General features: G+C 38.9%; 1 protein-coding gene across 2 annotated transcripts in view; it reads left to right on the top strand.

Annotated features, from left to right (window-relative positions):
- Window positions 1-25550, top strand: part of LOC144013619 (collagen alpha-1(XX) chain-like) — a 33726-nt gene that overhangs the window by 1331 nt on the left and 6845 nt on the right. Inside the window, exons 2-27 of one of the 2 annotated variants that reach the window (XM_077512701.1) lie at window positions 1806-1922; window positions 3748-3852; window positions 5998-6141; window positions 8124-8291; window positions 8388-8579; window positions 9922-10089; window positions 11025-11144; window positions 11230-11394; window positions 12097-12255; window positions 13365-13537; window positions 14312-14441; window positions 14699-14844; window positions 15631-15760; window positions 16076-16215; window positions 16467-16593; window positions 16664-16803; window positions 17359-17491; window positions 18612-18757; window positions 18829-18958; window positions 22462-22578; window positions 22673-22819; window positions 23975-24031; window positions 24191-24229; window positions 24322-24460; window positions 24626-24768; window positions 25257-25366. In XM_077512701.1, coding sequence (XP_077368827.1) covers window positions 1811-1922; window positions 3748-3852; window positions 5998-6141; window positions 8124-8291; window positions 8388-8579; window positions 9922-10089; window positions 11025-11144; window positions 11230-11394; window positions 12097-12255; window positions 13365-13537; window positions 14312-14441; window positions 14699-14844; window positions 15631-15760; window positions 16076-16215; window positions 16467-16593; window positions 16664-16803; window positions 17359-17491; window positions 18612-18757; window positions 18829-18958; window positions 22462-22578; window positions 22673-22819; window positions 23975-24031; window positions 24191-24229; window positions 24322-24460; window positions 24626-24768; window positions 25257-25366 — 3480 coding nt within the window. In that variant the 5' untranslated portion in view covers window positions 1806-1810. Of the gene's footprint in view, window positions 1-1805; window positions 1923-3747; window positions 3853-5997; window positions 6159-8123; window positions 8292-8387; window positions 8580-9921; window positions 10090-11024; window positions 11145-11229; window positions 11395-12096; window positions 12256-13364; window positions 13538-14311; window positions 14442-14698; window positions 14845-15630; window positions 15761-16075; window positions 16216-16466; window positions 16594-16663; window positions 16804-17358; window positions 17492-18611; window positions 18758-18828; window positions 18959-22461; window positions 22579-22672; window positions 22820-23974; window positions 24032-24190; window positions 24230-24321; window positions 24461-24625; window positions 24769-25256; window positions 25367-25550 lie in introns of those variants that run through there. The other variant, XM_077512702.1, reaches the window with a different exon arrangement.

The following is a 25550-nucleotide window of genomic DNA, read 5'->3' on the forward strand; positions in this document are numbered from 1 at the left end:
CATTATAACGTGATATTTAACTCCCCCCCGGTGTAGCACTAGTACCCTTTCTGCAGGTAATTCCGTTATTATTGCTTTACACTTCCAGAAATAATAATAATAAAAAAAGGGTAAAAATGGAGTCACCAGTATTACATAACAATACCACTTTTCTGTGTGTCTGACAGTCAGTCAGTCAGACAGGTACACAGTGAGTGTAGTTCATGGCAACAGTCAGACAAGCACAGACACATGTGAGGCATGAGAAGATGAAGCGCATGATGGCATGCTGGAACTCTTTTCTTATGTTTCTGCGTTATCACAAAGTGGAATATCATATTCAATAGTGACTGTTTACTATTATTGCCATCTGCCCATCTATCCATTTTCTATACAGGCACAGAAGTGAGTTGGAGCCCATCTCACCTTAGTTTGGAATGAATGAGAGGCATCCGTGGTACACCCTATTGCAAACATGTCAATCGCAGGACACATACAATATAGACAAATATCATCTGCACCTATGGACAAGTTAGACCGTTGGTGGGTAAAGTGTGGTCCGCTGGAAATAAGTTTAATTGTGTACACAATGACAAATAAAGTTGTAGTTATTATACGGCCCACTCCATTCGCGAATACTCTCATTCACTTGAATGGGACCAAGCAATATGTGCGCCATTTTCAGTCATTTTTACCACAAACTATTTCATCCCCAAGTACATATGAAATTGTAAATCCGGTTAAGTATTATTGTAACACGTCGACTGTATATACTTGTATTGTATTTTACTCGTTCGCTTAAAACCAGTAAATGGGAGCTTGCAGTGAATTTCCTTGTCACTCGCTTAAAGACACGCCCACAAGTACATCTGCAGGCCAATCAGATGACAGTGATGTCACAGCCCAGCTCAACCTGTGTTCTCAAACCAGGTTCGAATAGGTGCTTTCAGGGTAGAAGTGGTACAATTGAAAAGGTTAATAAGAGTGATAAAATTATGTCTTGGAAGTTTTTTTTTTACAATGTTCCCAATCATACTTTGAAATGGATTATTTCTATTTGTTATTTTTTTTAACGTGAGAATTTGTTACCAATTTAAAAAGTAATGTTTTATCCTTGGAGCTTCCGAAGTATGGATCGTTAACAGTAACACTAATTTCTCCCAAACCAATTCCGATATCCTGTACAAGTATTTGCACAAAAGGATTCCGAGGATTTTAGGTATGTGATGTGTTATGTGTAGACTTAGCATTTACATTGCATTTAGCAAATATGCACCCTCAGACAGAGGCTTGTTAGTTTTATGAGCTCCTCTAAAGAGCAGTGTGAGTCTTAATATTACAGACCTGTGTATGCGTGAAGTCCGAGGGTCTTTAATGGAGCACTAGCACCTAAGTACCTGTTGTCAGACTCAGTCATAAATCATTTCCCACGGGAAAGAGGATGGTTGGAGTGTTATTTCCACCAGTTTCCTTATCGTTGTGGTACAAATCAGTACTTCTAAGGAATAAAATACATTTTGCGAGGATAAAGAATATATGCCTGCTGGGAGTATTGATACATTGTCTGTCTCCATATGTGGCTTCATCATTTGTTTTTTTTGTATTCTGCTAGTGGACTTTTGTAAGAATTATTCACTTACTCCGGATAGTTTTGAAATATCCTGTAACCATGAAGTGCTAGTAACTCAAAATTTTGCTCTCAATTCGAGACAAAAAAAAATCACCCAAGATCCAACTTGTATCTCAAACTCGCCGGTTTTGTCACTCGTTCTTTACAGGTAATGTTTTATATGACCAAATGTTACTATTGTTTTGTGTATTTTCAGGTCTCATGACCCTTCACCGGGCAGCCTCTTCCTCAGCATCATCCTCGTCATTTCACCGGATCATGTTGCATTTCCTGTTTACCATCCTGCTGCTAGCATCCAAAGTTCATGGCCAAGGTAGACTGTCTGGCATCATTTTGTCACCGCCAGCACGTCCTGTAGTTAAATGCTAAATTGAATAACATGTGTGATGCATACAGTCTTCCCTTGCTATAACGCGGTTCACTTTTCGCGGTCTCGCTGTATCGTGGATTTTTTTTTAAGTGCAATTTTGCATAATTTTTTTACAGTAATATACCCATTTTATAAAATTTATGGTTTGAACATTGTCAAAGTTTGAACAAGAGAGAAATGTGAGAACATGTAAATGCCTCAATGAGAAAAGTGTATAAATTGTGCGGTCGGGGATTTTAGAGCCTTAAAACATTTATAAGAATTGTAAAACATAAAGCTAACTACTTCGCGGATTTCATTTATTGCGGGTATTTTTTGGAACCTAACTCCAGCGGAAAACGAGGGAACACTGTACTCCAATATATCATCACTTGAGTCTGTTTACTCCAATTCTCATGCAATTTTTCAAAACAAAAATGGTATTTATTTTGTACGGAAGCGTAGAGCTGCCAATGTGGAGTAAACATTTTTGGCTGGCGAGTATGTTCGAGCATACTCGCAAATATGTTTAAACATACTTGCAAATATGTTCGAACGCATTGAAATATGTTCGAACATACTCACAAATATGTTCGAACGTTTTGAAATATGTTCGAACATAGTCGAAAATTCGTTCGAACATATTTGTACATGTAGGCTACATGCTACAAAGTTAGCATACCTTCCCATAATGCCACGGGGTATTATTTGCGCATGTGCGAGTGCAAACAAAACCCCATTTTTTTTAGGCATTTGGGCCACATTACCAATTCATTAGAAAATTAAGTAGACAAAAAACAGTGTTTATTCGTAACTTTTACGAATTATTATGTCTGCCGTGCATGATTTAGATTCATCATTTTTTTTTCACTCGCGCATGCGCAAATAATACCCCGTGGCATTATGGGAAGGTATGCTAACTTTGTAGCATGTAGCCTACAAGTACGTTCGAACATATTTGCGAGTATGTTTGAACATATTTGCGAGTATTTTCGAACGTATTTGTGAGTATGTTCGAACGTATTTGTGAGTATGTTCGAACATATTTGCGAGTATGTTCTCGCCAGCCAAAAATGTTTACTCCACATTGGCAGCTCTACGCTTCCGTAATTTTGGCAAAGGTGATAGACTGATCACCCTTCTCAAGTGTGGCCTGCCTCTTTTGAAAGGATATTGTTGTTCACCAGGCTGTCTGACCCAGTGTTCATCTAGATCCACTTTAGACCCGATCTGAACCCTTCAGAGGTCCATGACCCAAACCACACAAGCAGAAAGGGATCTTTTCAATGATGAGGGCCATATGGTATCCATAGAAGCAATAAGAACATCGTTCCGTTCATGTTTATTCTTCTCTGTCTTCTTTGTCAATACCACCCTTTACCCTCATGCGCTATCTATAACTCATCTACGTTACATACGAAACACTGACACACTGTAACTCTCCGACGGTCCCCTGACATGACCTCTGACACTCATGGCCCGCCATAGCATCCTCTTCCTGTTTCTGCAGGGGACGGGAGGACAGGACGGGCTTTGACGGGGAACGGGGCAGCTGCAGTGGGGGTGGCTCAAGGGTGGGAAGGCAGAAACATGAAAGATGCTACTTGTTGGGAAACCCCCTGTTGGAAATCATGCAAATGAGGAAACAAAAGATCATTTTGGGGAAGGAAGTGGCATGGGAACAACAGAAGACATGGAGAAAGTTCCGCCAGTTTATTTCTGTCATCAAACTCTGGGCCAAGTGGTCAACTAAAATCTTGTTGTCCTCTTCCTTAATATCTTTGCCAAGGTCGTCTTAAGCTGACGGTCCTCTCCGAAGACAGATTACAGATGAAATGGAAAGAGACAGATGGTCCCATTCAGGGCTACAAAGTCCGAGTAAGACCCATCTCAGGTGAGACTCATTTCAAATGGCCAATACTATTAGCTGCATTTTTCTTTCTTTTTCTTTCTTTCTTTCTTTCTTTCTTTCTTTCTTTCTTTCTTTCTTTCTTTCTTTCTTTCTTTCTTTCTTTCTTTCTTTCTTTCTTTCTTTCTTTCTTTCTTTCTTTCTTTCTTTCTTTCTTTCTTTCTTTCTTTCTTTCATTCAGGAAAACTGTAAATAAAGTTGAACACCATCTGTTTCGGCACGCTATTCAACCTGATTTGTTCATAATAAAAAATACATAAATAAATAAATAAAAAAAATCCCCCGTACAGAAATCCCCTGCATATTCATAACTCAGTATTTATAAATGTACCTTTTATTTTATTGAGATACGATTCAAAGACTTTTTTTTTTTTTTTTTTTTTGAATGATACAATTTGGTCCTGCGATTGGGTGGCATCCAATTAAGGATGTACCCCGCCTACTACCCAAAGCCGACTGGGATAGGCTCCAGCACCCCCACGACACTTGTGAGGAGTAAGCGGTTAAGAAAATGGATGGATGGATGATACAAATTGGTTCGATCCAGGGGGATTAAGATCCAAATTGTTTCAATTTATAAAGAGCGGGGTTAACAACTCTAAGTATTATATTATTTTTGCTAAATTGTTCAACACCGATCAATCTTTTTGAAAAAGTTTTGTGTAAAAAAAAAAAAAAAAAAAAAAAGTGTTGAGTTGCAATTAGGGATGTAACGATAACGGCAATATCGTGATATCGCAATATTAAAGCTGCCACAATATCGTCGCCGTCATGCCATGATATTAAAAGCAGCACATCTGTTAAAAAAAAAAAAGTCAGGTTGATTTCCATTTGTGCATTTCTAGCACCCTCTGGCGGCTATTTTTTTTTTTAGTGCATTTTAACTTTCACAAGGCATGTTTTGGCCCTTCTATGTTTAAAATCTCCGCTAATGGTCAGATGAAGGGGCACGTAATATGCTTTTGAACCGAGTCAATATGTGGTGGAAGTCAATGTGTGCTTGCATTAGTAAGTAAGTGGTGTTATTGGAGGTTCTTTATATGCATTGCTGTAATGTACAAAAGCACAATATTGTGTGTTTTTTGTATGTGCTCATTTTTTTTACAATATTGTGACCTTTTTTTGTATCACCAACCTCCCTACAATATTGTGATAACTGTCATATCGTGACCTTCATATCGTGATAATATTGTATTGTAATGTTTGGATGTCGTTACATCCCTAGTTGCAATATTGCTAACTGTCTGTCCCGTGTGATGTCATGCACAATGGCTGTTGGAACTCTGTTTTCACGTATGACTTTAGAGATGTATTTTACCCAAATGTTTTTATTAAATTCCAAGTTGAATGATTTCAAGGGCATTTTTGACATTACACTCCGCTGTACATGAGTTTTTGGCACCCTTCCTATTGGCCACCAACCAGATACCCGGTAGTCCTGATTTAACCTTAGGAATGTGAGTCGATCCCTGCAGCCTCAAATCCTGTGACAACTTGCTGCCTGACCAAAGGAGATATTTGTAGTACTTTTTTTTTCTTACCCTTTGAACATGGTCAGTCACACTCACGCATTGTGGGTATAATATCCTGTTTACTGCACGTGCTGGTGTACTGTTTGTACTTTCGACTGTATATGATTTCTTTTTTTTTAAATTGGAAATACCGCTACTTTGTCTTTGTGACACAGTGATATTGAGTTAAAAATTCTCATCAGAGGTCATCTAACCAAATCTTAAGACATGAAAATGTCAAGATTTCACATTTTCCTTACACGACATAGCCACAAATTTAATCAATTATTTAATGATGAACTACTTTTCCTTATTCCCAGCTTAGATGGAAAAATACTAAACTAATGTCTATTGGCTGCATGATACAGAGTTGACACATAGCAACTTGCTTGTTGTGTTTTTGCCAAGTTGCTGGGAACTGAAATGGAAGAATATGTAGGTCATGAGCAGTGTGTACAACAGCATGGACAAAAACTCATTTTGCAAGTCACATTATTGGGTGCTTGAAATAAAATAATCAATTTCTTCATCTTGCATAAAGTGGCACCAGTAAAGAAGACAGCAATTTAAAAAACGCTCATCCTTTAAATTTTCCATATGTCTTTTTTTTCCTTTCCAGACGTGCCACAGCCGGAGCTCATGTTGACCACCACGCGGGGTCGAGCAACCGTGGCAGGATTGGACTCCAGCCAGGAGTATGCCCTCCAAGTTCTCGTGCTTAATGGGACCACGGAGAAACTTCTGGCAAAGCGACGATTCACCTGTAAGAGACGCAGCAAGGTGGATGGCTGATATTTCAAGGGTTGGGTGACTGTTAGAAAGAACAAAGTGGGTCAAAAAAAAGTTTTGAGCTGTTGGTAATGTGGCTTTATTTCAACTGAATTAAAACGTGCTTGTCCTGTAAGGTGTTTTTAGAGTTTACCAAAACACAACATTAATCCGTAATTAATTCTGATGAACTACTGTTTATGGTACTGGGGGGTCCTCGGTTTCGGTTCTGTTAGGTTTTATTAGTTTCAGTTATTTTAAAAAATGCTTAGTTTTAGTTAGTTTCAGTAGTTTTCATTAAAAAATGTATTACTTATGTGCAATATTTCATAAACACCATGGTAAGATTAAAAGTAACGGATTTCTTACCGAGATTTGCATTTCAGTTGAGTTAAATATAAAAACAGGCTAGTCGAACCATTGGAGCCAAAAGTCAACCCTGCAAAATTGTCGCCTAGGAGCGACAACATTTGAACGTGCTTTTCTATTGGCTTCTGCTAGATGACATCACTTCTGTGTGACACACTTTCAAACGTCGTTATTCCAGTTAAGATCGAAATAAATATAAAGGCAAAGTCAACGGTAAACATTTCTTTACAATAATATGTTATATGTGACCTTACTTGTCTAAACATGACATTCTGATTAATATTACATCTATGGAAGATGAGTTATGCAGCAAAATCCAGCCGTTTTTAATCCATCTCAGGGGGGCGGCCATTTTGCCACTGTCGACTGAAGATGACATCACAGTTGCTCAGGGCTCAGGCAACGACCAATCACAACTCACCTGTTTTCTGAAGCTGAGCTATGATGTCATTTTCACTCGACAGCAAGTGGCAAAATGGCCGCCTTCTGATATATATAAAAACTGCTGGATTTTGCTGCTTAACTCATTTTCCACTCACGCTATTAACCAAAATACTGTGTTTGGACTAGTGGGGCTGCATAGAACATATTGTTAAGAACCTTTATTTTTGTGTGTTGACCTCCTCTTTAAAATTACATTTATAATCAACCCCAAAAACTCATGTATTAAATTAATTACCAAAGAGTAAAACGGAAGACATTTTCCATATAATTATAGTTGGTTTTAGTTGGTTTCATAACCGTAAAATATAGTTTCAGCTACGTAGTTTTCGTTTTAAAAACAAAGCATTTTCGTTTTTAGTTTATTTCATGAACAAACATGTTTTTGAATGAACATGAATTTTAGTCGTAGTTATTTCGTTAGTTTCCTGGCATGGGCATAATAAAACGCCATCTGACGGCAAAAGAAATCATGCTCAGTTACCAGTTACCACCATATTTACGGTTTTTCATGTGCTTGTTTTATATTTGTGTCCAATAAGTGTTTCTCATACAATTTACTGTAATTATGACTACTACATAAGCAAAAGACTATAGTGCATCCATTTGGATTCCACCGCTTAGGTTGTACCGAGCATCACTGTGACTGGATGGCATGTAACGTAGCGGCAGGCCGGCAGGCTGCTGGAGAACCACGCACGCCACTGGTTGTAGGTTACTGTGTCGACTCACACATGTCCAGGCACGCCTCAGCACCTCAGCATGAAAACTCGTAACATTAGCTGTCATGCTGGAATGAATGATGGGAGTCTGGGAGGTTTTTTTTTGGCCCCTGTCGTTTGACTCCCTCTTTGGCTTTGTGATGATCTCAAGCTTTGTCAGTTGTTTCCCGCTTGAAAGTTTCAACCTCAATTTGCCGGTTGTTGACCTTGTCGTCAGATCACATTGCCTAAAATTAAGCAGAGCTGTCTATATTACTCTTATTTATGAAACGAGTCAAAATCCACTATTTATTTTCTGTAAATCAGGGATGTCCAAAGATGCCCACATTGACCCAATGAAGGCACTGTTTTTAAAAGTCATTAATTCAGACTACAAATAACTCACAAAATTGATCTACATTCCTCGCCTTGAAACTGTTGTGTAAAAGCAGCTTGTCTCATCTAGTGGACAGTCTACGGGAGGAGGAGATGGTCCGTAGCGGTCAAAAGAGGAAGCTTTTGCCAGGTGGGTCTGGATCAGAAGACCCGGATGATGTAACGGAGGCTCTGCTGGATGAGCCTACTGTTCTGTATCCAGACGCTTTAACCACAACTGTTGCCACTACGAATGCAGGTAAATTCTTTTGACACATAGAAACACAAACACACAGACTTCTGAGGATCTCGATCATTAACGATTCTACAATTTCCATGACCTCCCCCTGGCAAGAGCCACCAACTATAGAACCCGCCCCTCCACCCCTGGATGACCCCCAGGACAAGTCTACCAAAGAGAAGAAGAAGAGGAAGAAAGAAAAAGAGCGGGGACGCTCCAAGGTGGAAATCAAGGACCAACAGGGAACGACAGTGGTCAAAGAGGAGAAGCCACACAAGACACCCCTTCCAACCCAGCCGGTTACAGGTAACCTCCAGTTCCCCTTACAGACACATCTAAGGTTAACCAAAATTCCATAATTAATTTGGTTGACATTCAAAACAAGATTTTCCATACACTCAGAATGTTTTTAGGCTCCATTTTTGTGACTGGTGCAAGAGGTGCAAGAGGTGCAGAGGTGGGTTAGACCGAGGTTTGGTAATTTCAGATAAGCTGGCATTTTTTTTTTTTAGGTGGTTTTGTAAGTTTGTGCTGTTGTGGGCGGAAGCATAGCCGACTTCAGTCGGCGTCAACCAGAGTGGCTCCTCTCATTACCTTTCAATGTCACACACTCACATGCAGATAGCTCTGTGCGGAAAAGGAAGCAGTGGTCGCAGGATCGAGTCCAGGCTTCGGTCTTCCTGGGTGTAGTTTGCATGTTCTCCCCGTGCTTCATGTGTTTCCTCCCGTGTTCCAAAAAACATGCATTGTAGGTTAATTGGAGTGACTAAATTGTCCATAGGTGTGATGTGATTGTGACATTTGTAATTATTTTAACAGATTTAGACCATGTACTAAGTTGTATTGGGTTAAGAGTTCAATATAATTAAGTGTAGTCAAATAGAAAAACTTAATACAATTGCTTATTTATTTCATATTGGTAATCAATTCATATTTTTAACATATACTTAATAAGCAATGGCTATGACCTAATTACAATTACTACACATTACTACATTATAGTAAGGAACTTTATAATGACGTTTCGTAAGAGTTACTGAATATTCCCCACATGTAATCCTTCTTTAGGTGCATTTAAATGTTACTTAATTCTGTTGAGTGTGATATGCTTGATATTGAGTAGTAGAATTGACCTAATTGGAGTGAGTGCAAATACTTGCGAGATTTTTTTAAAGTAAATCTTCCGAGTTGTTTTTTCAGTGCAGTGTCACATCCAAAAGATTCATTTTAAGAAGGCTGGCTGTGATATCATGGGTTTTTTGAGAACAGGAGACTTGAAAACAGAATGTGCGCTGACATGATGACAGTGTTTACACGACAGGAAAAGATAATGAAAAGCCACGTTGTTGTTTGACCGCAGGGCTCGTGTGTCAATCGTCATATAACTCAAGGAAACATGCATTTACATGGATGTTCATGTACTCGTGTGCTCAAGTTTAGTTGAGTGGTCCTTAAGGCCACTCAAACATACATATCATGTGCTCTACATTTTGTATTCTCTTTCAAGTCTGTTTATAAATGAGTAGAACTATCATGGAACATAACAATATGCACTTAACAATGTGCTGTACTCGAGATCCTAGCATAAACCTCACGGAAAAAAACTTTTCTACAAGTCAAACTATTTGGAATCTTTTTTTTTTTCTAGGGCCGTTTCCGAGAAAACCTTTCGAGTGCACGACTGATGCTGCAGCGGACATCGTGTTTTTGGTGGACGGCTCCTGGAGTATTGGACGCACCAACTTCAGGCGGGTCAGGGATTTCTTGGAGGGACTGATGACACCCTTCCGCATCGGACCGAAACACATTCAGATTGGTGAGGTTTAGTATCTATTGGTTAGGTCAGGGGTCTGCATTGCAACCTGACTGCTCTGGAGCCACATGTGGCTCTTTAATCCCTCTTCTGTGGCTCCCTGTGGACCTTATAAAAAGTAGAATTTTTTTAAAAATGTACTTTACTTTTATATTTTTAAATAAAATATTATTTAAATGAATAATTATTCAAAAAAATGTCAGTCAAAATTTTTAAGTTGTCAGAAAAAGAGAGATGGAAAGTAAATGAAAAAGTTTTTAAAATGACCTAAAAACGTCCAAAAACATAGAGGAAATGCAGAAAATTACCCTCCATGAAATTGCCCAAAATTTCCACGAATTGAATAAAAAAGGCAGAAAAGAAAATGTTCAAAAAGCAACCATAAAATGTCCAGAAACAAACAAACAAACAAAAAAACAACAACCCAAACGTTACCATAAAATGTCTTTGGAATTGCCAAAAAAGTCAGAAAATGTATCATCATTATTATTATTTTTAAAGAAAAGAAAACATTGAAAAACTAAAAACTACATAATGTCCAAAAACTGACGTCCCCCAAATGTCCATATAATGTGCGCAAAATTGCAAAAAAAAGTCATAAAATTTATTTGTTTAAAAAAAAAAAAGGCAGAAAAGAAAACATTGAAAAACTATAAACTACATAATGTCCAAAAACTAAAGACGAAATCCCCAAAATGTCCATATAACGTACACAACATTGTCAAAAATGTCAGAAAATTGATTTTTATTAAAATTAAAATTAAAAAAATTAATAAAAAAAACGTTTAAAAAGTAACTGAAATGTCAAAGAACAAAAGAAGTCCCAAAAATTACCATAATTATACATGCAGAGAATTGTGTTTAGATCCAACATACTTGGACGAAGCTTCAATGTTGAAAAAGTTTAATGCTTCAAAGATGGTGTGTTGCTCTTCCAGGCCTTAGCCAGTATAGTGGAGACCCGCGAACAGAGTGGCAGCTGAACAACTTCACCACCAAAGACCAATTGGTAGAAGCAGTAAGGAATTTCAGATATAAGGGAGGAAACACTTTCACAGGTAATATCTGGCATGAATTCAGCCTCGCTGCGTTGTTGTTTCACATCCAGAAGGTATTTATTCGATTTCTTGCATTCATTTCTAGGCCAAGCGCTGCTCCACGTCATGGAGGAGAACATGAGGGCCGAAGCGGGCGCAAGGTCGGGCACACCCTTCTTCCTTGTCCTCTTGACAGATGGTAAATCGCAGGATGACGCCATTGCGGCGGCAAATCGACTCAAGAATGCGGGTGTGGAGATCATCGCTGTAGGTGAGATTTTTAATGAGCCAAGATATGGTAGTGTGAAATGGATACAAAACATATACTGTAGTCTAGTATTGAGTTTAAATGAAATAGTTAATTGTTTTCAGGAAATGTGATAATGGAGTTTTTGAGTATTGTCATTGGCTGGCTTTTTCGTCCCTATTCATGCAATAATTGAGCAATCCGTCAATTCTTGAATGCAATAACCCCATTTTTTTTTTTGTGACAATAGTATGTTCTGTGGAGCCCAACTAGTCTAAATACCGTATTTTGATTAATATTGCGTTAGTGAAATATGAGTTAAGCAGCCAAATCCAGCAGTTTTTATCAGGATCAGAAGATGGCCATTTTGCCACTTGCTGTCGAGTGAAAATGACATCACAGTTGTCAGGTAAAAAACAATAAAAGCTTGAGCACTGAGCAACTGTGACGTCGTCTTCAATCGACAGCAAGTGGCAAAATTGCCGCCCTCTGAGATGGATAAAAACAGCTGGATTTTGCTTTATAGCTCATATTCCACAAATGTAATATTAATCAGGATGTCATGTTTAGACTAGTGAGGTCACATATAACATTATTGTCAAGAAATGTTTCAGGTTGACTTTGCCTTTAATAATCATATATCGTACAAAACTATACAAATAGTGCAAATAGGGCTCTTAATGCAGATTTTGACTAAAATATCAACTTGTATTTTTATTCATTTAGGTGTTAAAAATGCCGATGAAGCCGAGTTGAGGAACGTGGCTTCAGAGCCGGTGGATTCGAACGTCTACAACGTCAACGACTTCCCACTGCTCAGCAAACTGGTGGCCCGACTGGTCCACATCTTGTGCGGGAGAGTAGAGGACCGTGGAGTCATAAAGGGTAATGCAGTACTCATGATACTCATACAATCTATAGCAGCACTGCAAAGCGAGACCCTGGGATTGTTTTTGGTCTGTATGTTTGTATACAACTTGTACTACTTTTCTGCTGTGAACTCCTGTAAACTTGTTGTTGGAATCTTAAAAGGGAAATATTGTTGACCAAATTTGTGTCAGACAAACTTTTTAATTTTACTGTAAACATAAAAGGCACTGTTTTTGTGCCTAATGAAAGTCTAGCGCAAGGCACATTCTTATTGTACACACGGGTGGAATTTTCTTTCTTTTGGTGTTTTTGTAGACACACGTTAAAAATATGCATTTGTGCTGTTGCGGGAGAGAACACAGTCAACTTACCGTCCAGTCAATGGAAGCGGCTCCTTTCATTCCCTTTAACTCATTCACTCGCAGCCATTTTCACTGAAGAACCCCACTTCGCTTCCGGCTGTTTTACTGGATTCTGACTGGTTTTGTAAGGCCCACATTGTGTTCTTTTGCTATAAAAACATGGAACTTATCAAAAGTAAGATTACACTCTCGTCTTTCATCAGGGGAAAAAAAAAGTAGATTTGTATCTGTTTCCATTTTCAGCGATTAGCATTAGAATATAGCTACATTTTGTCAATATTCAAATTCCTGGAGAAAACACTGACAAAAAGAGCTTGTTGCAAAATGGCTCTGGCTGATCTCTTATACTCTATTGCCACGTGCTGGCCTCTTTTTTTTTTTTTTTTTTTTAAATAACTACCATTGCTTTCAGCTACCTCTTCATGTCAGAAGCTGCATCAAAGCCTTCTGTACGCACTTGCATTAAAAAAAATGTATAAACACGTTTTTGGGAGGGAAGGACAAAGTATTTAAAAACGTTTTTACAAGTTTTTGGGATTGAATGAGTTAAGATCAGCGTGCAAGTGGTGCAACACCGTGGAAGCAAAAATAGACACAAGATCAAGATATCATCAAGATACACCATTTTAGGCCTAAGCTCTCGTGAGCTGTCGACGAGAATAGAGCCCTGAATGTTTGAAAATGCATATTGCAAATGTGGGTTACTTAAACCCGTCTATTTATCTATTTGCTTTTATCTTTTCTACACACCCCGTTTTCTAGAAAGTGAACCGGAGCCCACAGTGGACCCGAGCATCTCTTACCCGAGTCCCACTGACCTCCGCTTCTCCAACCTGGGCTCCAGAGAAGTGATGCTACACTGGACCAACCCCACTAAACCAGTCCGGCAATACAGGGTGGTCTACCACAGTGCCGAGGGTGAAATTGCTCAGGAGGTCAGAGTCTTTTCCAGCACTTCATCTGTCTTTGTAGCAATTAGCCACTGTGTGGTGTTATGTGTTCTACAAAACATCATGTCTAAGCTGGCATGATTTCACACAAATTGACATTTCAGAAACCTGACTGTTTAAGTAGTACATAAAGTAATTGAAAGTAATTTGAATGGCACAAAATGTAAGTAAAACACTGTAGTAAGTGTGTCATTGCTATGGCTGGTGATGAGAATAAATAGTAGGACAAGAAGAAATGTAGTGTAGATAGTGGATACAGGGATTTTTTAATTCAACTTTTGTTAACACCGCATGATTGCATCACATATTTGGGCTTTTCCGCTCATTTTTGACATACTTGTTGGTGGCAGCAATAGCTTTCAACACAACATCGCGGGAGAAGTTACCCAGTCCTGTCATTATCACATTCTCTCCCTTACACACATTCAGGATCCCGCCTCTGTTTTCAGCTCAGTGTCATAAAAATTGCAGCTTTTACAGGCTCTTTAAAAAGAGGATTGTATTGTGAATGAAGTCTACCGTCAAATGTCAATTGAGTGCCATTATAATTTCCTAGTGTTATTTTTCCATTTGGAACTTCTAGCAAATAATGTTACCCACTACAAAATAGTTGTTTTTAACTGTTTCTATATGTCAGTTTGGTTGCATTAAAGATTTGATAAGAACTAATTTTGTGTTCATGCCATTACACTGTTGCCATGGTTTCAACATTCTTCGGGTTGTGCCAGTGGCAGACTGTAACTTTTGTCTGTCTTCAAGGTGGTGGTGTCTGGCTTACAGTCATCTGTGCTGCTTCAAGGCCTCTCCTCACAGACACTGTATCATGTGTCCATTTTCCCCGTTTATGAACACAGTGTCGGCCTGGCACTCAGGGGAACTGTCACCACAGGTAAGACTCATGCTGCTTCATGTCACATTGTATTTGGCATATGTATTTTTTACTTGCATTACACCGGCTGTTAGATTGTTTTCTCAGACGTTGTGAAAACAGAATAAGTAATTATGAATCCATCAGCTTCGCCGTCTTTCCTTTGAATATGAGATTGTCGTTTGAAGAGTTTCCACATTTTGCTTTCCAAACAAAGCCAGGATCAAAACAGAAAAAAATCGTGTATTTTCCTGCCTTCACCTCCAATCATTTTTCAGTACCACTCTCCATGCCAAGCAACCTGGAGGTGACACCTTCCTCTTACAACGCACTACAAGTGAGCTGGGGTGCAGCACCAGGGGCTACTGAGTACCTGATCCTCTACTCAGCACTCAACCAAGGAGAGCCTGATGACGCCAAGGAGGTGAAAACCAGACCTTACTGTATTAAAATGTCATTAGCCGTAAAATAGTAACAGTATTGCAATAATGACATTAACCCTATGAAGCCTGAGCCATGAAATATATGAGAAAATTCTGATTATTTGTGTCCTCATGAACAAACATTATTATTATTATTATTTTTTAAACCAACTTTTCACATTACTTTTGGTTTGTATTATTTTTGATACATCCGGTCACAATACTTTAAATTCGTACATTCATAACTGTCAAAAATCTAACAATAAACAGACATATCAACCATATTAGTATTTCCAATGATGAGAAAGAACATTTCCCACTATTAATAAGTATAGGTGTCTCTCTTTCTTTATTGGGGCCATATGGCAAGGTCGCTGGAAAAGCCATTAGCTGGGTGATACTGCCCTCTAATGGATTATCCATGCAATTCATGTGTCAGATAATATACGTCAGGGTTTTAATGGAAGAAAAATATTATAATCATGAAATAGAAGGATCAAAATGTCTTATATTTTAATATATGTTTCGCTTTCAACCGGAACGGTATTGAGGTGATAAACGCGTTGACGATAATTATACTATTACATATTATCCAGCCACATTCTATGCAAATATTGTTTTGAATTCTGCCCTCCAAATCACAGGCTAAATTTGTTTTCATTGCAGCCTTGATAAATACAGTAAATGAAAACAAATCCTGGTAATTTACCGACAAAAAGCATAGTGATGCTTCAGAATTGAGTCAAGATTATGTATTTTGGAATTATATTATTTTAATATGGCTGTAGGAGAAGTTTGGTGCAGAGCGGACAATGTTGGATTTGACTGGTTTACACCCTGCAACGGACTACTCCGTCACGCTTTATGCTCTCTATGATGAAGATTCCAGTGATCCGGTCACTGCTGTTGCTACTACACGTAAGGCTAGTCCATCCACTTCCTTTTTTTTTTTTTTTTAATTCCTTCTGTTGTATTACACCATTGTCTCTTTATTTCATTGTCTACTGCTTTTTCTTTTCTGGCTCAGCTCAAAATCTTGTACTCTGCTCTTTCATGCTTTCACTCTTACAACTGTCATCTCTTCAACAAAAGTCAAGTGCATAGATTGTATTGAATTTGAATTCAGGTATGTTGGATTATTGTGAGGAGATTTCCTCTTTTTGGTGGTATTAATTAAATTAACTGCATCACTTTTATTCCCATTATCTTCCCCCTCCATCCTGCTCTGTTTAGTTCCTCTCCCCCCGCCTGTGAGTGTCAACTTTCCAGTGGTGACCCACAGTATGCTGAGGGTAAGCTGGGTGCCTGGAGCCGTGGATGTCCCCGGGCATAGAATCACTTACAGCACTAACCATGGCAGTGAAGTCAAGCAGGTGACCTCCTCTTAAGTGCACATTTTTACACCTGTAATGTAACATATTTAGGAAATATTGTTAAGTAATTCTTTACATTGATATTAGCCTGTATAGGATGGGTTTTCCCGATTCATATGTTGGACATTTATGCACATTTGGAACAGAACTGATTACAATCCAAGGATATCCAGTTCCATACATTTTGATGGCAACCACAGAGGCACCAAGCCAGTTTTGCACTGTAATTTCACTTTTTTTTTTCTTTCCAGATGGAGGTTACCGGACAGAACTCAGTGCTGGTGCAGAGCTTGTCCTCTCTGTCCCGGTATCTGGTGTCGGTCCAGTCTCGCTACCCACAAGGCCTTTCTGCAGCCCTCACCAGTAACATCACCACATGTAAGACACCTTTCACCTGGCCTGCAGGTCCAGCTATGCGATAAATAACTTTCATTTATCACCCTCGCAGTGAAAGTACCTTCCCCTTCGGACTTGAGGGTGTCCAATTTTTCTGGCAGTGAAATCACCGTACGTTGGGAGGCTGCTGCTGACGATGTCATCTCCTACCTCATCAAGTGGATCTCCCTAGCTGGAGGCGACTTGAGACAGGTAGGGACTTCGGGGCATTCATACGGAAGAGGATTAGGGCCAGTGAAGAGGAAAAAAAAAAAAGGTTGGAAGTATTCTGACTTTATTCTCAGTCAGAATTCTGACTTTAAAGAATTCTGAGAATAAAGTGAGAATTCTGACTCCTAAGTCAGAATTCTGATTTTAATCTCAGAATTCTGACTTTGAAGTAAGAATTTGTACTACTAGAATCTGACATTGAAGTCAGAATTCTCACTTTATTCTCATAATTCTGACTTTAAAGTCAATATTCTGACTTTAGTCTCAGAATTCTGAATTCTGACAAGTCAGAATCTGAGATTAAAGTGAGAATTCTGATAACTAAAGTGAGAATACTTTAAGTCAGAATTCTCACTTTCAAGTGAATTGTCACTTGAAAGTGAGAATTCTGACTTTAAAGTGAGAACACAGAGAATAAAATGAGAACCCTGCCAAACTTTTTTTTTTTCTCTCTTCACTGTCTCTAATCCTCTTCCGTACATTCAAGTGCATTAACATGCTAAATTAATTGTGTGTTTTCCTTTATGGGTTGTGAAGATGAAGGTGAGTGGAGAGACTGAAGGGGTCATCCTGGAAGGGGTGGAAGATGACAAAGAATACCAGATCTCTCTTTCTGCACTGTACGGAGATGGAGCTCAAAGTGAAGCTGTGGCTATACGTTATAGTACACGTGAGTCACTACATTATTACATACAAAACACATATTCCTTTATCTCTGGCCATAGAAATTCAGTGTCGGGGCAGTAAATTATTTTTTTAACTACATATCAGTGGCGAGCGGTCATAATAAGCTATTAATGCGGTGCATGCCCAAGCCCTAAAATAAAATCATTGAAATAATTATAGTTATAAAATGCCTTAGTTCTACTGCTTTGGTCTTAAATTCCTGTGTAATTTGTCCTGTTTTTCTTGCGGAGAGGTGCAAAGCTGCGTAGCCGACAGCGGATAGTTAGCACGCGTAAACCATCGCGATAAATGGGTGTCTCGTGAGATGAAGCTCGGCTTTGGAAACAGCTTTCGCGCATGTGCAATGATAAATAAAGTTGTGTTTGTTCTGAGAGGTTTCTAAAACGTGAGCCTTTTGAATGGCAAAAAGGCTGGCAGTCAAGCTGCATGCCTGACAACGAGCATGCGCATATTTGGCGGACATGGGTAGCAGTCAGTGGCTTTGCCTCCTGGAGATAGAAATTTCATGCCCGAGGAGGCTTCAGCGTTCTCGGTTGTGCTCCGTGGTCCTCCAGGCCCGCTCTCGCAATGCTCCAACGAGAATATAATTTCGAGTGGTCGTCCTACTGAAGTAGGCTAATCATCACGAAAACGGGGAAGAATTTTGTCCCTCACTTTCAAGAAAGGACATACGAGAAACATCAGTGGCAAGTTGCAGTTACTAGTGAGCAAACTTTATTGTTGGTTGAAACCTCTTGCGGCTCTTCAGTGATGTCATTTTTTTCCTTCTCCCACATGATGGGCACGAGCCAGTTCCGAATACTGTAAATTCCAACGTATTGGCAAATTTAAACAGCTTAATTTAAACAGGCCACATACTGTAGCCAAAAGGTTCTTTTCCACCATCTTGTGGATTCCATAAGTCCCAGATTTCTTTTCCAGTACGCAAGAGGGTTAGGCCCTATCCCCTGTGAATAGCGAGTATTCACTGTAAAAGCCATTAAAAAGTACATTTTCCTCAATAAGTCAAATTTCAGCTTTGTTTGCGGCACCTCATTGGTGTTGAATTAATTAGTTGCTCTATTGATAACATTCCTTCTTTGCTCGCTGTCTCTTCCCTGTAGTTTCTGGCGGGGGTCCATCCAGTGTGTCCGTCTCCGAGGAGACGCCGGTCAGCATGCTGGTCAGCTGGGTTCCGCCCAACGCTCATGTCTTGCAGTATCGCGTCTCTTACAGTGCACTGACAGGGGCTGAGAACCAGGACAACGCTGTAAGTGCCACCTCTCATAGGTGCTTTTTTTGCTTGCTCAGTGGATCTGAGTGGTGCTTTGTTGCGTTCAGGTGTCGGTCCCTGGTGGCGAAAAGCACGTGGTGCTGGACTCGTTACAGCCAGACACACGATACAGCATCCTGGTCACTGCTGAATACCGCAATAAAGAAGGAGGCAGTGGTTCAGCACAAGGCAAAACTAGTAAGTCAAACACACAATTGGGTATTTGCAAATCAAGTCATGATTGCTGTTCAGTGATTTGACTTTACTCACTTTAATCACTATACAGTGATTTTGCCGTTAATAAGACAGCTGGGACAGGCTGCAGCATGCCCACGACCAGGGCCGGCCCTACATGATTTGGTACCCTAGGCGAAAATGTACATGGTAGCCCCCCCAAATCCCATTAAAAAAAAACACACACAAAAAAAATTATAGATATATTATATTTAATAGCACACCACACAATAAATACCAATTCCACAAACAAATAAAAATAAGAAAAATAACAGAAGTACAATGCAATGCAACTTTTTATTGCAATTTTTGCAAAATGACAGTATTTAAAACCTCAAAATGTTTTCACTATGTACATTAATAATTGTGTAAGATACAAAAAATAGTAAATGTATCAATATACAAACTTTGATATATCGTAAAACTTTGGCAAAAAGGTGATTCACAGATAATGTGAATAGTGTGCAAAAAAACTTCACTAAATAACTTAGGAACATAACGGCAAATACTTAAAATAGTGCACGCCGGGACCTCCTTGCAGCAAAGGCATCAATTGGTGCGTCAAAGGATAGCTGCCTGGATACTTCTTGATTGATGCTGATAAGTGCCAGTCTAGTTAGCCGTTCTTGTGACATGGTAGACCTTAAATAGTTTTTTATTAGTTTAAGCTTGGAAAAGCATCTCTCAGCTGATGCTACAGTCACTGGTATGGTAGCGGCCACACTGAGTGCTACCCACATGTTGGGATAGATTTCTCTAAGTTTTTTCTCCTCTAGAAAAACTAAAAGTTCCATGCTTGACATATTGGATTTTGGCCAGGTAAGAAATGACTGCATCTCTGCTAAGAGTTTTTTTTTTTTTTTTTTTAATTTATTAGAGTACATATTGCACAAATAAGTAGACCCCGAGAAAAAGGCTTGTTAATTCCAGGCCTAGCAGACATGTTGCTACCCATAACAGTCATGGAGCTCATAGAAAATACTAGATGTAGTCGTTTTTGTTGTGGGTTGCTTTTTTTTTTTTTTTTGCATTAGTTAATTTGATTAAATTGAAGATTTTGTAATCTATGCATCCTATTACAACCTTACTTTCATGTTGTGAGTCAAGTGTGTATTCTACAGAAAACATTTTGTCAATATTTTGGAAATTGTTCTTATGTTTATTGAGATATTGAACATCCATCCATCCATCCATCCATTTTCTTGACCGCTTATTCCTCACAAGGGTCGCGGGGAGATATTGAACAAAATCTTTAAATTTTTCAAAGGGGGTATACTCATATATGCTGAGCACTGTACATGATGCAGCAATAGCTGATATAACTGAAATAGTCACCTGGATCAAGAAGATCGAGCTTTGTGTCACTCAAAGTACTGCTGATTGGTGCTTGACTGGCTGTTGCTTCAGCTGTACATTAAACAAAATACATCACTTCAAATTATTTTGGTGTTAAAGCAGGGAAAACAAATCCATTTGCATTATGATAGAATACAATGTCAGAAATTATGGCTGTTTGTATTAAATGCACCATCCATGCACTTACATTCAGTAGGCTTTGGTGAAGATGACACTGAAGGATTGTTTACCACAGCTTCTGCAGGTGCTTGTTGTGGCTGCAAATATTTTCTCAGCGCATCTAGTTAAAAAAAAATGCATTTACTATATCGATGTTTACATTAAACCAGCACATAATTCTTATTTTCAATAAATTAATAAATTAATGTGGTTATGTGAAACAATGACTTGTGCAAATCCATTTGCAGGTATCTGGACTTACTGGCTGTTTTAGTTTAAACTCAGCAAGCGTTGCCCCACTCTTGTGTGCAAAGTAGCTACTAGCATGGATGTAATGGTGCAGTAAACAAGTTACAAGCAAGCTAAGAAGCTAACGCTATTTTCGTGTTTATTTTATAAACAATGATGATTGACTGACATACATACCTCTACCCTGGGCCCGTTTTTCCTCCTCCTCCTTTCGCCGCTTTCTTAATGCAGCACTTGAAGGCTTGGACCTTTTCATTGTTGTCGATGTCAATGTATAAACAACACAAGTGTGCCAACCATCTATCTATCTTTCTAAAGTGCTGCCACTACACTCTGAGATGATATACGACCCCTCCCCCTACCTTTCATTCATTGTAAGCGGCAGCAGCGGGTCAGGTTCAGGGCGCCAGGACAGCAGGTCGTGAACTCACAGTCATTTATTTGAAATAGAAGTAATAAAAAAAAAAAGGAACTCAATAAAATATATTTGCTATATAACATTTTATGCTAGAAAACACGAGAGGGGGGGAGGGCTTTTTGTGTTTGTGTTTTTAAAATTTTCTTTTTTTTCCTTTCTGCAATTTGGCGCCCCCTCCACAAGATGGCGCCCTAGGCGACCGCCGAGCTCGCCTGTAGCCTGCGGCCCTGCCCACGACCTTCGTGAGGATAAGCGGTTCAGATGATGGATGGATGATTAATGAGACTGAATACAAAAAAATCATTATTTATTTATTTATTTGCCTGTCTTTCAATCTGCGTCCTTAATATTAAAACATTCAAAATAAGCACAAAGTCTAACTTTACTGACCAAAGCATTTGAGATTGCCCTCACACACATTACATTTGTGCTGCTAGGGGGCGCTAGGGCTAATTGGATGGATGGATGGATGGATGGATGGATGGATGGATGGATGGATGGATGGATGGATGGATGGATGGATGGATGGATGGATGAGTAATTCATTTATCCCCAAAGGGGGAATTCAGGGCGTCCGGTAGCAAAAAAGTACATTCATACATCATATATAAAATCAGCAGATTTAACTCTTTTACTGCCACACGTTAGGAAAACAAACAACAAAAAAATCCCCACAGTGCCATTTCGCCGATTACAAGCATTCATCAGATTCCGTCACATTTCATTGTAATTCCATACACCAGCAGCCCATTGAAAAGAGACACAATAATGCCATCTGCTGGCCATAGTTAGGTGGTGTGTTTGATTCCAAAACCCATTGACCCGGCAGCGCTACATTCAGACGCTGCTCCACCCGTTGAAGCAAAAAAAAAAACAAACAAAAAAAACAGATGACGTCATCTCACGTTTATGGCAGCATACATCGTGATTTTACTAATCGTTATTAAACGTTTTTGGCAGTCAAAGAGTTAAGAAAAAAAAAAACTTGTCAGTAATACCCTATCAGTAGATCTTCAACAAAAAAAAATCATGAAATTATTTATTTATTTAGTTATTCAGTTATTTTTTTAAATCAACGGCATTGTTGAAATGCTATAGAATTGTTTCTCTTTCATTGGACAGTCAGTTGGTCAAAACGAAATATTTGGGACTTATAATGCATAAACTTGAATAAGCTCTAAGGTAGTTCTGTTCATCATAGTTTTTATTCTGTTTTTATCTTTGCTTAACTTATTGTGATCAATTGTTAATTACCTATGTTGATTGTCTTTCTGTCTCTCTGCAGCCAGTCTGCGAGTAAGCAGCGTGAGCGTTGTGCGGTCAGACCACTCCAGTATCTGTGTTTCTTGGCGACCCCTCTCAGTTGTCGACGGCTACCGTATTGTCATACAGTCCGTCAAAGGTCATTTTTGGTGGAATCGTATTGTTTGATATCTTGCCTCAAACTTATCAGAAATGTATTTAACCCGTTTGTGTGATATGTTTCTTGTGTGCAGACAAAGTGCGTATGGAAGAAAGAGTGGACGAGTCCAGCAGTACTCAGTGTTTCACGGGACTACAAGCGGAGACGCTGTACCGCATCAGTGTGCACTCAATTCTGGGATCAGCAGAGGGTGCTGCCGTCTCCATTCTGCATCCAACAGGTCTGAGGTGATCGCACTTAACACCTAGAGCTGGCGTGTGTTCTTCATGATGCTGGCACACGTCTTTGCCATATGATAAGCACAATAGCAGCTGTAGTATCTTATATTGATGCATCTGTATGAAGGATACATGGGGACAAAATTCAGGATTACGTCACATGCAACACACAACATTGCAATACAATCAGATTTCATTTTAAATTCCATGTGTTACTTTAATTTTGATTGTGTAGTTGTTCTTTTCTTATGTCATTTTCATACATGTTCGAAATTTTTAAAAATGTTTAATCATTTACTACTGAAAAATTATTCGCTGACAATAGGGCCCAATATGGATTTTTTTTTTTAGTCTGATGCCAATTTCAATATTTGGCATGTTTTTTTTCTTTTTTTTTTCTTTTTATGCTTACAACAATAACAATATAAATTACTCGTAAAACATATGACTGTTTTGCAATACTTTGTCCTTTTGTATTTGTTTAACTTTACAACAGAGAGAAAAATCATGAAGAAATTGTGAGGGAATGTTTGAATTCTCATTGTCTTATGTTGTATTGTGTTAATGTGTTTAAAAAAAGAAAATGAGCAGAATCGGTAAAAAAAAAAAAAAGGAAAAAAAAGCCCACTTTTTGGGTGCAATGTCATGTTTGAATGTCATCTTTGAATTGTATTGTAATATGTAAAAAAAATTTTTTTTTAAACTGAAAAATTGGCAGATTTTTGTCAATGTGCAAATATCAGTCTATTAAATTGTCTGACCGACGACCGGTAATTGGATGGACCTCAGACGGGACTGAAACGTTCTCGCATACGCAGAACTGCTCTCACGTGCTCGGCTGAAATGCTATCAAACAGGACTGAAGAATTTTTCTGTCATTATATTCATTATTCATTATACACTGACGTGTATTTCTGATCAGAAACTATTCACCAAGAGTGCGGGGGTGATGACGTATATTCTCGATCGGGATGTAATTTTTTGTGTGGCCTGGTACCAAATGTCCCTCAAACTGGTGGTTGTCTACTGTATGTGAGAGCATTTCAGCATTGCATGTAACAGCATGTGTGAGTTTATTTCAAGACTTGACAAAGATAATATTAGACTTTCATACTTAGTGATTGAACATTGTTGCTTTTTTTTTCTTTCTTTCACAGCTCAGGCCCCAGAAAAAATTCCTGTCAACCCTCAACTGTACCCAATTCATAATGAAGGTGAGCGTATTCTTGTTCATGTTTATTATTATTGATGGCTTAATCTGTCTTTTATATCCCAAAAAATGTCTATATGGTTTAATTTCTCAACATTGTAATACATAGATGGATAATTTATTAATCCCATAAGGGAAATTAAGATGCCCTCTTTTGTCATAGTTTGTCCCGAAGTCACCATCAGAAACAGCATTGTTAAAGGTAAGACATGCTGTCATCAAAACACTCCTTGAAAAGAATGTTGTCATTCCCACAAAGTCCCACACCTTGTTGAATTGCGTCTGCATGTCCAGGCTTTGACATGATGGGAGCATTTGGCCTCACTCCGAAAGCCCACTCGTCTGTGGACGGGGTCGCCGCCGAGCCTTTTGTCTTCAACACGCTTCCCGCCTACACTTTGTACAGAGACATTCAGCTGACGCAAAGCACCAAGTGAGACACCATCTTCCAATTCTGTATATCTGCTATCACTCGAGCCTCTTGGCTCCAACGCAATCCGTTGCGGGTTTCTGGTCAATTTCTAGTCAGTTTGTTCGGTTTTGTGTGACTTGTAGAGTTTAAATGCTTCCTTTTCATTCAGCCTCTCTCTCCCGCTAGATTTATCCATCCCGTAGGCTTCTCTCCCGAGCACACCATCAGCATCGCCTTCCGCCTGCTGCAGGAAACGCCCAGAGAGCCCTTCGCCCTCTGGCAGCTCACAGATAATGATTTCCAGCCCAAGATGGGAGTGGTGCTGGACCGTGAGTTCTTCATCATTTGTTGTTATTAGACTGCACAAGATTCCTCAAGGGACTCGGTCGTCAACATTACTGTACAAAATATTTGTTTGTTGTTTAAATGAAAGTTTTACAGTCGCTTTGATTAAATAGTAGGACACATATACTATCATTGGCAATAACAATTATTGAGGTTCACTAGCTTTGAGAGGAGTAACTTCTTGTTTTTTTTTTTAAATTGTGGTGCCTTTAAACATGAATGGAAGGTCATGAAAACATTGTAATGACAACTAATCTAATAATTATCGTACTATAGTCTTTTTTTAAATGTACACATGACCCAACTCTAGCCAATAAGTATTTAATTTAAGATCTTCACTTTAGAATCGCCAGTATGCAAAAAGATATTCCAACATCACGTTAAAAGCTTTGATGCACCCACATCATCATCTTTGTAAATAAGTAAGATGTTCACTGTTTCATATTAGTGCCATTTTGCCCTTTCAAACTAGCTTTGACCAAACGGCTGGTGTACTTAAGTCTGGATTACAGAGGCGAAGTGCAAGAGTTGACCTTTGACCAGCCGCAGGTTCACAGGCTGTTCTACGGTAGTTTTCACAAGGTGAGCAAATGTGACTCAAAACGTATGTAAATGTGATACAAAACTAATGAGATGAACAGTGTTCTGTATTTTTTCCACAATTTCAAATGTGTTGTATGAATGTTGTATGATTCACATGGATTGGAGGAAGTGACATGAATTGTTGTGATTATGCTATTGCCAATTAGGTGTTAAGATGCTAACA

The sequence above is a fragment of the Festucalex cinctus genome, chromosome 2 (genome assembly GCF_051991245.1).
Source record: "Festucalex cinctus isolate MCC-2025b chromosome 2, RoL_Fcin_1.0, whole genome shotgun sequence".
In the NCBI taxonomy this organism is placed as follows: Eukaryota; Metazoa; Chordata; class Actinopteri; order Syngnathiformes; family Syngnathidae; genus Festucalex; species Festucalex cinctus.